Source organism: Chiroxiphia lanceolata, chromosome 5, assembly GCF_009829145.1.
Source record: "Chiroxiphia lanceolata isolate bChiLan1 chromosome 5, bChiLan1.pri, whole genome shotgun sequence".
Classification (NCBI taxonomy): Eukaryota; Metazoa; Chordata; class Aves; order Passeriformes; family Pipridae; genus Chiroxiphia; species Chiroxiphia lanceolata.
Genome location: NC_045641.1, coordinates 63,574,296 through 63,592,495, shown reverse-complemented (window position 1 = coordinate 63,592,495; position 18,200 = coordinate 63,574,296). Strand labels below are relative to the sequence as shown.

Sequence of the window (18,200 nt, the reverse complement as noted above, 5' to 3'; positions counted from 1 at the left end):
CAGTCTCTCTCTATATATATCTATCATACTGAGATGACTCAAGTTGGACTCGAGTTAGAAGGCAGGCCCTAATACTGCTGGGAATATATACAAGGACATTCAGTAACTGGAGAGGGATGCCAAATTTTTCCATCCGTAAGTTATGTAACTATGGGGTTTGAGGAAACCTACTCTTCACGAATAAGGTTTGGTACTGAATTTTGATATACCTTAGATTTAATTTTCAAAGGAGCTTCACTGATTTCTGCATGTGTTGGAGACCAGTTTTTTATCCATTAAAATGTGTTGTACAGGACGGAGTTTCTTTTGCTGAATCTTGGTTTTATTTCTGTGCCACCCTGACTGGAAACTTAAATTTTTTTACTATCTATTTCTAAGATTTTCTGAAATAAAAGCAGCTTTTCTAACCTTTCTGTAAGTAAAAAAGAGTCACCCCTGGTTCATCTGCTGGCTGGGAAGGTTGACTTTTAGAGCATCTGAGAGTGGCAGGATCTCAGATGTGAGGGGTGATCGTTAACGAAGGCGTGCCAAGGCTCTAATTAATACCACACTTTCTCTTTTGATTGCCTTCTCTAGGAAGCTGCTGGAAGAATGCTGTGACCCCGGGCAGCTCTTTGCCATGACAAAGCTGAACTCCCCGATGGGAAAGAACCTCTGGTTCGACGGGGAATTTTTATATTCTGTTACAATCGACAATGCAACTTACTCTCTCTTCCCACAGGTTAGTAACTGGTTTTATTGCCATTTTAAGTATTAATATACTAAATGGTAACATGATACAAAGGAGCATGAATAAGCTAAAGGCTTGTCAAGAAATTGAGTCTTCTTTTCTTGGTACAAAACAATCTCCTGGTTTGTTTTTTTTTTTACTGAAAATTTTGTTGGTATGCATGTTAATATTTCCTTGGCTGCTTTTTGGGTGTGCAGATGTACACAAGGGCTGGTGAAATTGGGTCACCCATCTTGATTCTTAAAATGCTGAAATTCTGTCTGTTTTAAGTAGGTGATTTCTGCATTTCAGTCAAGGATCACACTCAACAGTGAGCCTGATCCCTCACCTAGGATTGCTTCAGTTGAGATCTGTACAGATCACATGCGACAGTACTTTGTGTGAAGGTGTTACAAGTTAATGAAGTTTGTTGGTGACAATCAATGTGAGCCCAACAACAGAAGCCAACAACTTGACTTTGTTGATTCTTGCTGGTTTTGAACGTTAGAAGTGATTATTGTTCAGCAAAGGTGTTTTGGGTTAAGTACAGGGTTTTTGAGTGATGGCAGTTTGTGGTACTGAACTAAGCTGCTTCTTGTTTATTTAATTAATATATGAACTGATGTTAAATAACGAGGTTGTTACATTGAATTTTGTATGTGGAAGGAGAGATGTTTTATGTGGCTACACACTTAAAGAAAACCAAACGTCTGGATGTATTAATTGATTTACATGTTGCTTTAATTTCTCAAACTGAAGACATACAAATTTGTTAAGCCTCCCAGTAAATGTTGAATCATTCACACTGGGCTTTTCATTTGTTGCTGTTTCAGTTAAACATGTAGCAGAGTTCTTACTTATTAACCTCATCCTGCCAATAAAGCATGAAAAAGTTGGTTTGGTGATTTGATTTTGTTTTTTTTTAAGGTAGTTCCCAAGATCTCAAAAACAGAGTTATGACTTTGAAGGAGTTTCTTTTAATGGAGAAGTGTGAGGGGAAACTGTAGTGCAGGGCAGAGGAGGTAGGAACAGCCACTTCCTATGTTGAGACATCATTCTGAGGAGTGGTTTTACAGCTGTGTCTTCTTCAGGCTACCAGTCTCCTGTCTTGTCACTTGTGCCTGTTGCCACGATCCAGACAATGGACCTTGGCTTCCCTCAGACTGCTCCCAGCTGCTGTGTCCCTGCAAGCTCAGCAAACAAGTAGATGCTGAAACCTGCATGGCAAGTGGGATTTTTTCCTGCAGTACAGCTGGAAAGGGGCTGCCCACCTTGAGTGAATTTCTGGAGACTGGCAAAAAGTTTATGATGTGTTGCAGAGTAGTGGCTCTAAGTCTTTTTCTGTGATTATGAGTGTGATTTGTTGCTACAATATTGCATCATTTATTGGAGAGAACAGAAACCCTTGTCAGAGCTGTGAAATTTTTACCACACAAAGATACTGGCAACAGCGGCTCAAAATGTGTAAGACCTTTCTAGGGTTTCAGAAAAACCCCACCTGGGCTGGCACAGGGAGGTCACTGTTCTGTGATGAATTTGGGATTTTAGATTTGATTTTCTTTGTATTAAAACCTAGCATTCTGCTTGGCTGCAGAGGTGTCCTACCTCCTCTCATAGAAAAGAGCAGAGTGCTGGACGGACTCCTTTGGAGAGGTCATTGCTGGTTAGAGAGAAATCGTGATCTCAGGAACTCCAGTGGTTCCCAGGCTCCCAAGCCCCATCCTCAAAGTTTGTCAGTTGTCTGGATCAAGAGTAAGGATCTGGGAAGTCCTGGAAAGATAAACTCCTGAGGGACAAGATGAGCTGTGGGACTGGGACTTCAGTGTCCCTTAGGCTTGCCAAGTGGTCTGTGAAGAGGATGGGTAGATGCTGCTGGTGGTGGTGGAAAAGGTGAATTTTTCTGATGTTCCAACTGTGGAACAATGCTAGAAAGCAGCTCTGGGAGTGATGCCAGAAATGCTGTCCCTTTAATGAATCGATGGGCAGTTTATTTCTGACAAATGCTGCTCGCTACTACTCCTTCTTTCCTTGCAAGTACCACTGCCTCTAATTTGATGTGTTATTCCTGTGTATTTTGCCCAGAGGAATTTCGTAGGCCTTTATCAGATGAAATCCCGGTAGGCTTAAAAGCTTAGGAAGATTTATTTGCAGTAAATTTTAAGTGAAGTATTTCTCTGCTTCTCTTTTTGTTTCAAGAAAAATACTCACCTAAATTTTTCAGGCTCCCTCTTTGAAGAATGGTGTCTATTAGCTTGCTAGCGACTGGCAGGCGAGTTTTGTGAAGATGAATATTCCTTTCAAAAGTATCCAGAAGCTTAAAACCTCTCATAAAATACAGTTAATACTCTGAAATGCCCAGGGGATGTAACAGGAATGTAAAGGGCTGCAGCTATGTTGATATAATCGAAAAAATATTTCCTCTGGAATAAATAAAACTGGCTCCATCCACATCAATCTGCTGGGCTTAAGCAATTTTGTGCTTGCAGGAGATTTCTCAGTCCTGAACCAGTTACTAACTTATACGATAATGTAACTCAAAACTGAATAGGAAACTTGCCATATTTCATGGCATAGAGTGAGCTGGCTAATGCATCAATGGAGCCTTTTACAGGAATAAATAAGTATGTCAGAAACTTAATATGTAAAATGTCTCTTGAATGGCAACAATACAAAATAGAATATTTTTTTCTTCTGAGCACTCTACATTTAAAGTTCTTACAGCTGGGCCAACATTTTCTGATAGAGTGCTTTTCCAGTAAAAATACTGTTTCATGAAAATATAAATTTAATATCAGTTCATTGGTTTTTCAGTTTTTCTTTGAAATGAAAAGGTTAAAAGGTTTTGGTGGTATTATATTATTTCATTGTACCATTTTTTTAATGTAATATTTCAACTGTTAGATTTCTTTTTTTTAATCAAGTCCTTTGCTAGCCTTTTATTCCTCAGACCTTGCATGATTATATTATTCTCCTTTTTATTTTTTCAAGTTTTTGAGAGGCCAAGGGAGAAAATTGCAAAAGAAAAAAGCTTTTATGTGGAAATAGTCATTCAGTGTTTCATTTCAGTTCATGAGAACAAAATTTGAAGTTGCAGACTTTTGTGTGAACCCATAATTCCAGCTGCTGGAAGTAGCTCCTCTTAGTCTACCCCTCTCTGTGTCATTTCGCCCCGATATCAAGAATTAAATTTTTTTGAAGCAGAAATGAAATGTTACACAGACTGCACCATCTTTTCCATCCTGGAGAGAAACTGCTAATGGCTCATTGTCAATACCTAAAGGTCAGGAGAAGGTGCAGCTCAGGATGTGGCTCATCAGAGAAGACAGACTAGCATGCAGTGAGGGTGCCCACCTACAGCCCATCTCCCAGCATAGACTAAGCTGAGTGACCTGGAGCTGTTGGATAATGGAGTGTCACTTCAATTAAAATCAGATATTTCTTGACAGCAGCTTTGTTGTGTTACTTGCTGTGATCTACAGCATTATTTCCCACTCTTAGGAGACAAGAAGAATAGAGTCTGCATATCACTGTAGGTGTAGTTTAATCTTAACAGCGAGAGGTTATTCCTGCGGCCTACCTACCACTTCTCTAAACCTTTTAATTCAGACTTAGAGTTTCAATATTAGCCAGTAATTTTGGTATGTGTCTGGAGGCACTGAGAGTTCAGAGATGCAGGTGACCCTACTACAGTCTTGGTTGGATAAACGTTTCAGCAGCCAGGCTGCCACATCTCACGTTGGCCACTAAAGGTCATGGGAACTTCTTGATGTGTTTCCTCTCCATTGTGGACCAACTGTTATACAGAACAGAGAACTGTGTGTTGGGGAGTGTCCCTGATGGGACAGAGACATACACCCTCCTTGCTCTCCAGTCTGGAAGTTTAGCCATGCAGCTCTGGTCCTGTTGTGTTGCATCGAGGCACGACAGAAGGCATGACTAGCATTTTCCACCCTTTGCCATCTGACTAGAATGGAAGAAACCAGGCTTCCATATATTCCTCCAGTAATTTTTAGATACTATGAGTAAGTGTGATGTAACCACAGGAGTAGCTGGGATGTAACTCAAAACCATGTGAGAGAAACGTGAGCTAACACTCATCTGCTTTTGAGTTACAAAATAGAACAAGCCCCAGTTTCATATGTTTTTTGGGGGATATTTTTTCACTCCTTCCTGTCTTTTTCTTCCTCAGAGTTTCAAAAGCAAAATTCAGACTATCTTTAGCATTAGAGGGGAAAAAACCCTCACCCTAGTATTTAGTTGTTAATGCAAATAATTGATTTTTGTTGCTCGTTGGCTAAAGCCTATAGCAAGGAAGAACTGAGGTGAATTTTTGAGATCTCCTTTCCCCATCCCCCAAAGGGTTAAAAAATAGTTAAATCAAATGTAACTTTTCCCTCTGCCATGCAGAGTGTTGGTTTGGAGGGTAGAGGAGTTGAATACATTTCAAAAGACATTTCAAATGTTATACTTCAGCTTTTTAATTTAACAAATTGAAAAATATTCTGTTTCATTGTATTTCACCTGAAGCAGTTAGACACATTTGGTACCAATAAATTATGTCAAATTACTAAAATATGGTTCCATAGCTGATCAAATCCCTTCTAAAGTTTCACCTGCAGTATGCTGTCAGCTAGAAGAGGGGCTACTTGCATGGAGCTTCTCATGAATAGTCATCAGAAATGGTGTTGGAGAAATCCAAGGGGAAAAACAAGTCTGGGAAAGGTGACATCAGTTTCTGGATACCTTGTGATCAGGAGAAAGGTGATATTTTTCAAATTGCATATATAATATAGGTATTTATTTGAAGTTCAAATTCTTACCCTTAATATAAAGGCAGGGAAAAAGTTAGTTGCCCTAATTGCAGCTGTAAGATGGAGACATTCTCTGACATTTTCTGTCAGAATGAATGGTGTATTGGGTAACAGTGAATTATTTTATGATCATGCTGTGAGATTTGTGGTTTTCATTCAAGGTGCCTGGTAGATTCTGGGAACTTTTTTATTTTTTTCTTGGTTACTCACAACATTCTTCATTTGGGCAGAGATTGTAGCGTCCTTCTCTGATGGAGCTACTGGTGCTGTTTCAAAGTGAATTCCCTGCTCTTATAGTTATAGCCCACAGCTAGTAGAATAATTTGTAATTATTTCAGGGAAAGAATTCAGATTTGGAAAGGGAGTTTGGTGTAGAGTCTGCAGGCTTTATCCCTTACTGCATGCTGAAAATAACAGGAAAAACATTCTCATCCTGAGGAAGAAAATGACTGTTTGGTTCCAGCAAAAGGTGAGGTCTAGGAGCAACACCTTCTGGAAAGGGTTAGGTGGGAGCACAGCTGCTCTGCAGGTGCAGGGTGGAATGTGAAGCTACAGCTGTGTGAAGAACATGAACCCCTTTAAGAGGACCATGTTACCTTGCTTTGCCAACGCTCTGTGTTGTTGGACTGATTTTAGACGCAGGCGATCCAGAAATTGTGTGTAAAATGAGAAGCCACCTGAAGCGAAGTGGGCTAGGATCTGATGGACTGTGGTGCTGCCAGGAATTATTGCCTTTGGTGTTGACTTTGGAAGAGCTCTATTAATTTTTTGCTAGCAATCTAACTTATGGAAGTCCTCTGCTCTCAGTAATGCTCTTTATCTAGTAACTGCTTGGAGAAATACATTGAAATATTGGCTGTCATATGTGTCCTGGTATTTTTTCTTTATGTCTTAGATAGGGACATAAAGTACCTGTAGACTTAACATTTATTGAACATCTTTTTTATCTGTTTCTGTTAATTCTACTGTCTAAATAATAGCTCTCTGATTGCATTTGAGTTGTATTTAATTAGGATTTGGGGGAACTTTTTGGTGCTGTCCCATGTCTTCCTTTTTTTTCTTCATTTTCCCCCATGCCCCCATGCATACTATAATGCAAACTCTGTTCTTGATTGAGGCTACTTTTATTCATTCAAACTGAAACTGTAATTAATAAACATTAATACAAATAACCATTAATAAACATTAATTATTGCAAACATGGAAAACGTACTGTATACTATAAGGTGAAGAGATAGTTAAATCTTGTGAAGTAACACTTCACAAGGAAAACAACTAATAAGAGATCTTTTTAATTATTTAAGCAATTGTATCATATAGTGCCTTTTGTAAACCGGGAGATGAAATACTGTCTGTAGAGACCTGACAAACTATGATCTTTTGGAGCTTGAGTCTTCCCTTCAGTCCTAGATAATCTCTAGCCATTGGCATGGGGGTGATTGAAATAAAAAAATGTGGCTTAATATTTAGTTAAGTGAAACCCCAACCCTCACTTTGATTCCATGCTGACTAATTCCAAATCGTGTAATTGGGCCATTTTGTGCAGCCTGTAAGCAAACTGGAATAGGGCATCATCTGTTCTAGCTGGTCAGTTAAACAAAAGCCATAGTCCATCTGAAACTGCTCCATAGAGACGAGATGCAAACATGCCTGATGGTGAAAATCAAAATTATGCTAAAAAACCTGAGATAGAATGTGTATGGTTTGAAGTAATTAACTAAAGGATGAGCAACGTGCCCTTGTTGAAGTGAGTTGAGACAGACCAAGGAGTTGCTTTCTGTCCCTGTTGATCATCACTGGATGTGGGCCTTGGTCTCTCTGGGCTTGTTGAAATTTCTTCAACCAAGATGCCAGACCAGGCTGTCTTGGGTGAGCCTAATTTTTCTGGAGTTTATCTGCAATAATGCACATGCCAAATTGGCTTTATATCAGTCGGTGCAAATACAGAAATAGATGCTGACCTTTCCAAATGTAACAGAGAGAAAGGGAAGGACTAGATCTGGCTGCAAAGTGTCAGTTTGGCCCGCAGGCAGAGAAAGAGGAGCGGCTGCCCTAACTCAACCTTTCTATTTCAAATCTAAACTGACTGAGCATCCATCACTCTCTTTACTAGGTAATGCAAGAGCTGATCCGGTGCCTTTGCCAGACAAACCCTTATGACTTTGTGCACTCAGAACTCCCCCTCATACAGATCAATCCCACCTCTGTTTGGGGCTTTGAGGATAGGAGATCGTGGAAGAGCAATTGTGGTCCAGCTTCTGCCACGTTATGGATACGGAGCTGTACAAAAAGAAGTGTGAAATCCTGTGGGATTGTTGTGGAGCCACCTGAGACAGAAGGAACATGGGGTGTTTTCAAGGGGATAATTCAACCATGAGGGTGTTGCAGCTTGCATTGACTTTTATATTTGGAAAGCGCTTTCAAAGATCTTATTTAATTCTTGTTGGTACTTGGGGCCGTAGAGTTACTGACAGGTAAAATGGAAGCCTGTGCACTGAGCAGCTGCTGGCTGTGAAGTGACCATGGCAGGGCTGGAGACAGGGAAAAGGCTGAGCAATGTGGCAGTGGTGCTGTCCCAGGGAGGGAGGGAGGGAAGGGGCACTGTGGAAGGGCAGAGACAGGGAGGATCTCACGGCACAGTGGATGCATGTGCACATTTCTACTCATTAGCTGCACAACTGAAATGTTCTGCCTCAAGTAACATTCTTACAGTACCTAGAAGTCACAGCTACAGATGTTGTGCTGTGGGATTGTAAAGTACAGAGCAAAAAGGCTGAACTCAAAGAAGAAGTGGACAGCGCAGCAAAGATGGACAGAGAGGCTCTACTTCTGCCCTGGGAATTTTACGGGCTTTTTAGTCAACGTTCCTCTGCTTATGGGTACATAAAATTGCTGCTTTAGAAGCAAGAACTGTTGTAAGCAAAAGGATAATTAAAGGAAGTGGTCACAGATGAGAAGCTACAGGGACAGCAGACTTCTGATGGCTACAAGTAACTACAGGGCATAGGAGCTGCCTGGCTGAGGGTATAAAAGTAGAAATAAGAGTGGGATCTAGTCCACCCAAAGTCAACACAAGTTTGTTTGGTTTATTTTGTTGTAGTTTTATGTAACTGATAAGATACTAAAAGGAGATTGTTTCTCCATGCAGGGGTTTTTCTGGTAGTGAACTCGTTTCTATACCTTCTACCTACTTCTGCCTACAGGTACAGTGATACCTTTGCTTCTTGAGTAAACTTTATCCTTTATATCCTGGCCACTTGTTGGCCTTTCATATTATCTATGAATTCTATTATTAAAATTCATCTTGTTGAGTTTAAAGACTTTTTACTGTACATGCGACTATATATTTGAATCATTCAATGATCACAGTGCATTACATTAATTTTCTCTATGCAGTAGTTAGCTTATTTGGTGAGATACTTCTTAAAATAGGCTTAATACCCATACTGGTTTCTTTAAGGCATAGGTTTAGTTGCATTTCATGCCTGGCTCTTACCACGTGGCAGAAGAATGAGTAGAAATTGATGGAATATTACATACTTCTATTTTTCATACAGTTGTTTGGTTTCTTGATATGGCTCATGTAAATTTTACTGGAGTGAGACAGGATATTCAGCTATGTTCAGAAGGTATTTCATGTGTAGCAAAGATATAGCCCCACTTTCTCCCACGTATTCCTAAATATAGGTGGAAGTGTGACTTAGTGAAGTCTGCAGGCTTGGAGAAAGTCAGGGAAGGTTATGCCACTGCAGAAGCTATTAAGAAGGGTTAGCACAGTTACAAATCTTGTAGGAGGATTAAATAGTGACTTTCAATAGATCCTTTATGTCTTCTTGCTTAGGGGGGAGTATAAGCCCAGTTTTATATTTAATGAGAACTCTGATGTATTACAGTTCAGGAATTAACTTACATAGCCAGGCATGGTTTATTTAGAGCCCTTATAACCTGATAAGGCATGGAAGGGAAGGTCTGTGGTTCTCTTCTGCAATAACTTCTATCATCTGAATCATTCCCACGAGGCAGGCATTGGCTTCCAAATGACATTTTGGACATTGGAAAAATAACACAGTAGTGCTTTTCGTCCATCACGAGGCATCAGACAAATCCTGTGATGCAGGATGTGCAGGTTGCTCAGATCAAGAATCTATGCTGTTTTTTCCTTCTTGATCTACCGAGCTTATGCTTTCTTAGGGTCTTTAAGGAGAAATTTGACAATAAAATCTGTGGTGCAGATTGTCTACTGGCCAGTCGCTACCAATCTGAGGTGACTTCAGCGTGTGGCAGCTAAAGGGTTAGTCTGTAGTGTCAGGCAAAGGCAAGATAACTGAAAATAGTGGCATCTTTACAGCTGAAATGAGCCAAAATACAACATTTAATGGGTTTGTGAACTTGGAGTTGTGTAATATAACTGTGAAACCCAAATGCAGAAAGAAACATTGTTCCAGTGCAGAGATGGTGTCTTTTTTTTTACCTTCTTCATCTGTAATTTCCTTTTTAAAGACTGTTTCAGACACTTATGTGAACTGTCGGCATTTGGGGCTGGGGACAGTTGGTGGGGCTGGGGACATTTGGCAGTGCTGGTGGCTTAGGCTCATTGGCTTTAGTCCAGTCCATCAATCCCATGAAGACTGCTGCTTAAATTGGCAGGATATTTTTGTGTAGGGTACAGTATTGCCAGCACAGTTCTGCACACTTATCTAAGTGAGCCCTTGATCTCTAAGTTGAAAGTCAGTTATAAAAACCTGTGAGCAGGGTGAGGGTGGAAGTTTTAAGGTTTCTGCATGCCAGTTTGGTGGCTGCAGTAGAGCTGTCTTAATATTGCCTCATGGAAGCACAGACTCCAATGGCTGTATTTTTCTCAGTGTAGAATTCACTGGTGTAATGGTCTCCAATTTTAGAACGTCTGGATGGAGGACACTGGATCCGGATGATCATTTGTTCAGGAGGGAATTACCCACATTTTATAACACATATTAGCTCTGTGAGACCCGAAATGTTTTTTAGAAGCTCCCAAGTCACGCAGCTGCATCTGGTTGTCTTCATTCTCTGGCATGGCAATTGTGTGATAGGTGAAGAGCAAAAAGTTAGACATGATGTAACTTGGTAATGCAACATGTGATGTTACACATAGCTTTTCCCTTTACCCCTTTTGATTTGGTTAGAAGTTTTTTTTATGAGTAAATTATCCATCTCAGTGTGAAGAAGTAAAGGTTGTGATCTAATTAGCTTGTTGTGAACCAGCTCTTGGAAGTCAACTGCCTTAATTAATAGAGTAGCACTGTTGTCCACCTACTGCTGTCCTAACTTCTAGCATAAGATCTGTATGGCTAAGTATGAACAAATAAAGTCCATAATTCCTCACATCCTATGCTTGAAAAGTGTGGGATTAGGGGGTTTGTTTTAAGACAAGGTCTAGATTCATGGAGCAATTTAAATGCAGGTATATTGCACTGAAATGTGGGTGTATTGCTGCCTCCTGGGAGGGCTATCACATGCCTTGTGATGGAGCTATCTGGTGAGTCAGTCAGGTAGGGATAAATGTACTTTTTAACACTGATAGACCAATTTCTCATGTGTATAACATCTCCTTACTTATGGTTTTATGGGGTGTGACCAAAGTGTTTGCAACCTATTAAGACCCATGGTAATGAGGCTTTCCCACAGCGACCAAAGGGAAGAAGTCAGTGCAGTGAAGGTGATCATGGTGACACTGGTGTTAGTGCAGCCTTTGGTGGTGTGCACAGGCAGGCAGCTCCCTGGAGATCCCTCCTCACTCATCTTTGCTGTATCATCTCACTGATTCTGTTCTGTCTAGTTAAAAATACATCCTAACTAGCTGCAGATATGCTGGGGAATGCCCAGCACCCACACGTGGTGACTGGGAGTATCATAGAATCATTACTGTTGGATAAGACCTCCAAGGTCATTGAATCCAACTTTTGACTGACCACCACCTTGCCAACTAAACCATAGCACTAAGTGCCATGTCTAGTCATTCCTTGAACACTTCCAGGGATGGTGACTCCACCACCTCCCTGGGCAGCCTGTTAAAATGCTTAACCACCCTTACAGTGAAGAAAATCTTCCTGATGTCCAACCTGAACCTCCCCTGGCATAGCTTGAGAGCATTTCCTCTTGTCCTGTCACTAGTTGCCTGGGAGAAGAGGCTGACCCCCACCTTCCTACAACCTCCTTTCGGGTGTGTATGTTAGCTCCAGCCTTTACCTGCTGTACTTGGACAAGAAGTTCCAGCTTCAAGACAAAAAGTTTCCACTGTAGCCCCTCCATTGAACAACACCAAAGTAAAATAAACACCTGTTTTCACACAGTTCCCTTTCCACTCATAAGGCTGCATGAAGAAATGTATTAAATCACACCACATAATCCAGAGGTACCACACTATTTATGATTTTACTTTTACACAGTCAGGCTTTTAGGGGAAACAGCCGTGCACCTTCCTAGGGGGATTCACTAGGCAACACTACACCAAAACACGGGGGCACTGTCAGTTTATTCTGGTGGTATCTTAGTGAAACCTGTGCCAAGTCATTGTCTGGAGAGGATGCTCAGAGGGCACTGCCCTCTTGTCTCTGCCTCATGGCAGACAGCTCCACCTGGGCTGTACCAAACATCATTGAATGGTTCATTTTGGAAGGGACCTTAAAAATCACCTAGTTCCAACCCCCCTGCTAGGGGTAGGGGTGCCTTCCTCTAGACCAGGTTGCTTAAAGCCCCATCCAGCCTGACCTAGAACACTTCCAAATATGGGGCATCCACAGCTTCTCTGAGCATCCTCTTCCAGGGTCTACCACCCTCACAGTAAAAAATTTCTTTCTAATATCTAATCTAAATCTACTCTCTTTCAGGTTTTATCAGACATATTTGTCTAATAATTTTTTACAGCTTCCAGTAATGGAAATTCCGTGGCCCACTGGGCAGACCAGTCTAATACATTGCTGCCTTTATGCATAAGATATATTTCCTGACATCTAACTTGAAATTCCCCCTTGGCTATAATTTAAGAGATGTTTTCTTCTCATCTTTTCTGCATATAACTGCTATCAAGTCTCCCCACAGTCTTTTTCTCTAGGCTAAACAACCACAAGTCTTTTAGTAAAATAGTTTTTTCCAGACTTCTGAATATTTTTGTTTTTCTAATGCTCTGCAAGGAAGATATGTGACAACTGACTATGTGGTGCCCTCTGAAATGTATATTCAGACTTCCCTTTTGGAGGTGGCATCAATGCCATATCCTTTAGAAGGCAGAGCTTAATGTTGCCTTTCGGCGTGAACAAGCTGGTATTTAGAGTTGCTCGTTATTTCTGTAGCCAGGAGATCACTGGATGCCGCTATTAATGAGGCAAACTTAGTATCCCAACAAACACGCTTGTCTTTTCTCCCTGATCATGTGCACTGAGGACTGAACAGGGAACAAAACTCAGGGATCTCCTTCCCGGAGTGAGACCTCTGTGTGCCGCATTCACAGCTCTGACAGTCTGCTTCAGCTAATCTTGCCCATCTTTCTGCCTCAGTAAACTGAATGTACTTCATGTAGCTGGAGACAGACAGATGGACAGTGGTGAGCTCTCTCTCTCTCCAGGGTGCCCAGTGGAGATTGCACGGAGCTGCTATTGTACATCTTTATTTCTCAGTGTACAGAGCCAAGCTGAGTTAGCCCTGCCTGCAGGGCATGAAGTAATACCAAGCAACCCTTGCTCTCTGTTGATGGTTTTTAACAAGATGGTGACTGTGACTTGAACGGATAATGTGTAATGCATTCTGGATTGTAGGCTGGCTAACATATTTATAGGCTAATTCATTAATAGACATTCCTTCATCCAGACCATCTCCAGCCTTTTCCTTAACCTAAGACCTCCTGTGTTGTCCTGCTTCCCTTCCCTTGCGGCAGGGCTTGGAATATGCACAGTGTAGCTTGTTATTCAGGAGCAATGCTGCAAATTTCAGTGTTGGGACTAGGCTCAATAGGAGACAGTTTAGGTAAAAGGAGACAATAAATGCAAAGCCTACACAGATCAATTCTGTGATCCAGTATTATGCCAGAAAAAATGGGAAAGCCAAAGATGAATAATCCTTGTTATGAGTATGATGCTCTTTATAACAATTCCCTCAAGCACTTTACAGTAATTCAAATTCAATGTATGGTGTTACTGCACAGCTAAGTCTATGCCTAGAAATCTCAGGAGACAATTAAAATGCAGATTTCTGCATGGGGAGTTTGTGGAGAAGAAATACTGCAAAACCCCTTTTTCCCACTCAATAAACAGATAGAGATGCCGAACCATTATTCCTTTTGCTTCACAGACAAAGAATTGGAAGAGACCTAAAGAGCCCCTGCGGTATTTGGGGCAGTATATGAATACAGCAGAGAGGAGCTCTTCTCCACCCTGTGGCATTGAGCAGGGCCTTTGAAAACTGGGACTATCTCATTTAAGCTCACCAGCACTGCTTTCCTGGCTCTGGTCTTGGCGGATATTATGTGGTTCCAATTCCCCAGTTTAGGATCTGTCTTCCAAGGGATACCCAGGACTGGCATACCCTCATCCTAGCCAGGCTGTGGCTGCGGTTGACACAGTGGTTGCATTCATCTTTTCACAGTGGCCACTAAGCAGGAAAATGTGGATGCACCGAAAGAATCTGTGGTGGGGAAATGACAACGAGCTCTGTGGTAAAATAGGTGAAATGAAGCCTGGTGACACCCACGTCAGTGGCAGTGTTCCAGTTGACTTGAGCACGGTCAGGATTTAGCCAACACTACCCTCTTGCTGAGTGTAGTTCTGCCAGGGACTCATAATTTGGGTATTGTGACTTCTTGGGTAACAAAGAATTTTTTTTTTTTTTTTTTTTTTTTCAGTTTCTCAGCCTGTATTAACCGTTGTTTTCATGAGTTGAATGAGTTATCTTCTTCATCTGGTTTGACTGAGAAATACTTAATTGTACCCCTTAAGACAGACTCTGAGTGAAAAGGCAAGGCAAATTTGAAACAGCCACTCAGACAGGATGACCCAATGGACGAAGTGTGGAGGTGTGTGTGTGCTGGTTTCCAGATGTGGTAATAGGAACTCTTATGTTCTGCAACTTTTTCTTGAGAGAGGATCAGATCCAATCAACTTCAGGTATGAATTTACCCCAAATTGTCAGCAGGGTGCCTGGATAGTCCCTGTGTTTTGCGAATTTCAAATTGAATGTCTGGTCGCTTGAGAACAGACCATCCGAGGGATGAAGAAGTTGTAGAGAAAACCTATATAGTGATAATTAGCAACAGTGTCTTCTCTTTAGAGTTTGATATCTGCTACCATGGAGCACTTATAAGGCTGAATAGTTTTCTGAAACCTGCTGTTAGAAGAAGCCTGCAAAATAAATAACTTCTTCAGCGTAGATCAGAAACTTGCTTTTTGTAATTTCAAAGGGTCTTCGTTCCTCCGAGATGAAAAGTGTAGATGCAGAGTTAGAAAGTGTTCAGGCTGGTTCTGTTCCAGTGTAAATTAGATTCTTCCTGCTTGCTTCATTATTAGCATTTTGATCCTGCAAGGAGCATAGCTGGGAAACTACTCATTCACAGTAATTAGCTATGCAAGATATAATATCTAGTTTTATTCTTTTAAATATAAGGTTTCAACCCTTCTTTCCATTCTTCCTGCACCCTGAAGTTTGATATGGCAATTACCTCCATGCAATATTACTCTTCCTAACCATGTAAACTTGATTTTCACACTGATTTGGTTTGTAAAATGCATGTTAATAACTATGTCCCTGCTATCCTTTTTCTTTCCTTTCCCCTACTTGTGAATATTTGCTGGGTCTGCGCTTTAGGGAACGTTGCGCTTCGTTCTCTTTACCAGCTTTAGTTGAGGGTACTATTTGCCTTGGGAGAGGTGACCTGAAAGGTCAGCTTGACGTGGCAGGGACCTTAATGGGATAGATGTTACCCACTCTGGTTTGGTGATTGCAGCAAAGTGCTGGGGGGAGCTGGAGCAAAGGGGATCTGGTGTAACAGGCTGTCTCTGAGTACCTCTATCAAGTCACTTAACTTGAAGTTATTTATAGAAATGTGCACTTGCAAAAATATCACAATTTTTACTTAGCAGAGCTGTTTCTTCCGTATCCCCAAGGTTTATCTCCCCACTGAAGGACGCAAGTTTTCATTCCTTCAGAGCACCTTCAGCTACAGAAAAGCAAGTGGGATTGTGTGTTGTCTTGCTCCTGACTAGCATCACCAGCTTAATTGGATTTTTATGATACATTTGTCACAAGTTAATATTTTACATGACTCTGTTATCCTTTCTTCTCCATAGAGCTGGCAATATACAAGGCGAAATCAAACCTGTACAAAATCAAACCAGATTTGCTAAGAGAGCTGACAGAGGTCTTGATTTCAGAAGTTACATATTCTCATAGTAGGCACTTTGTCTTTAAATCTGTAAGAGCAAAACTCTGGCTTGTCAGTTGGGACAGGATCTTTCTGTGCCTAAGCTGAAATCTGAGCTGAGTGTCTGACTGAGGAGAAAATGTAAAACCACAGTAAATAGACCATTTGTTGATAGCAACAGGTATTTTGATAATACAGAAGAACTGTGAACTAGCACGTACACTAAAGGTGTATTTGTGATTAACCCTGTTACGGTTAAGAGGGTGAGAGGAAATCAGTGTTTTTTCAAAACTCACTCATTACTCTGTACTTCTGTGTTGGCTCTTGTCAAAGACATCTGCTACCCACAGCATCCCTTTGGATCAGTGTCCCCTTCTCACGTGGAGAATGATGACAGCTCCCCAGCCTGCCACTTCAGTTCTTTATCCTGCTTTTCCGACTGCATTTTTGTCTCTGAGATCTTCCCCATGTAGTCCCCAGGCCTCCCCACCTACTGCTGCTATTCTTCAGTCTTTGTTAGCGTCTCTTTCTAGTTGGCCTTTTAATCGCTGTTAGGGGATCAGTTGACTCCCCCATTAATACTTCCTTGGCTGCTGTCATGTTCATGTTGTGTGGAGTTCACACAGCTTAGCACAGACCTTAGAGACAGAGAGTCATTACAGCGACGCAGGTGAGCACAGGTCTCGTTTTGCACCTGCTTCACAGCAGTGTAACGCCTCTGGCTTCTCTGCTTTATCCCGCTGTGGGGATTTGAATCCTGCATAAAGATGAGACAACCCCCTTCCATGTAAGTGCTACTCCATTAGTCTGATACTGGCATAATTTGCACACCTGGAGTGAAATTCAGAGTGGTCTGGAAATGAATTACAAGTTTACGTGGTCAATTTTTGCTCGTGATCGGTGTCAGGTAGGAGGTGCAGTTGCTTTGCTGCTGTGTATTCATTTGCTGTCTAGATGGCTTTTTTCCTCCCTGTAGTAATACTGTGTACTAATGTTTTGCTGCTATTCTGATAGCTTTGTTGTGACTTTGAAGGTATAAGAACACAGATAAAACAAGCTTTGTCAGGAGAGGTAATATTTTTTATTAAAGCAAGGTAAGCTTGGCTCTTGCAGCGTGCTCCTTTCCTGCTGATCCCACAAGACAGGTTTCACTGTTCTCTGTTGTGTGGATGGGGAAGCAAGGAGTCACCTAAGGTGATTAGCAGAACCTAAGTTTGCTGATGACACAAAGCTGGGGGCAGGGGCTGATACCCTTCAGAAGAAACTCGTCAGGCTGGGGAGATGGGCTGAGAAGAACTGTCTGAAGTTCAATAAAGGCAAGTGCAGGGTCCTGCACCTGGAGAGGCATAACCCCGGGCACCAGCAAAGGCTAGGGTCTGACCTACTGGGAAGCAGTTCTGCAGGAAAGGATCTGGGGGTCCTGGTGGACAACCAGCTGTCCATGAGCCAGCGTTGTGTCCTTGTGGCCAAAAAGGCCGAGGAGATCCTGGGGTGCACTGGGAAGAGCATTGCCAACAGACTGGGGGAGGTGATCCTACTGCTCTGCTCAGTCCTGGTGAGGCCACATCTGGAGTGCTGCCTCCAGTTCTGAACTTCTCAGTACAAGAGAGACATGGAGCTCCTGGAGCAGGTCCAGCAGAGGGTGACAAAGATGATTAGGGGACTGGAGCATCTCTCTTACAAGGAGAGGCTGAGGGAGCTGGTCCTGTTCAGCCTTGAGAAGAGGCAAGTGAGGAGGGACGTCATTAATATCTATCAGTATCTGAAGGGAAGGTGTCAGAGGATGGACCAGGCTCTGCTCAGTGGTGCCAAGCAATGGGACAAGAGGAAAAGGGCAGAAACTGATGCACAGGAAGTTCCACCTGAACATGAGGAAGCACTTCTTTGCTGTGTGGGTGACCAGACACTGGAACAGATTGCCCAGAGAGGATGTGGAGTCTCCCTCACTGGAGATATTGCAGAACTGTCTGGACACAATCCTGTGCCATGTGCTTTAGGATGACCCTGCTTGAGCAGGGAGATTGGACCAGATGACCCACTGTGTTCCCTTCCAACCTTGCCCAGCCTGCTATTCTGTAATGTAGAGCAGAACTCCAGTGCAAATAACATATGATATGCACTATATGCTTGGTTTGCCACATCTGAAGGGAAAAATGTACAATTCTTTAAAGTTTAAAATACCTGTATGAAGTTTTGGTACATTCTGTATTTCCCTGATCTAAGCCACCGAGCTTCCAGTCCTCTCCAGTATGACTCAGTGGTGAAAGAGGACTTCAGAAGGTTCACTGGCCTA

At 41.9% G+C, this 18,200-nt stretch overlaps 1 protein-coding gene across 1 annotated transcript in view; it reads left to right on the top strand.

The window, feature by feature from the left end:
• The window catches only part of ST8SIA1 (ST8 alpha-N-acetyl-neuraminide alpha-2,8-sialyltransferase 1), a 122,957-nt gene that overhangs the window by 29,543 nt on the left and 75,214 nt on the right, over positions 1-18,200 (top strand). Inside the window, exon 2 of the mRNA XM_032688244.1 lies at positions 577-721. Coding sequence (XP_032544135.1) covers positions 577-721 — 145 coding nt within the window. The remainder of the gene's footprint in view (positions 1-576; positions 722-18,200) is intronic.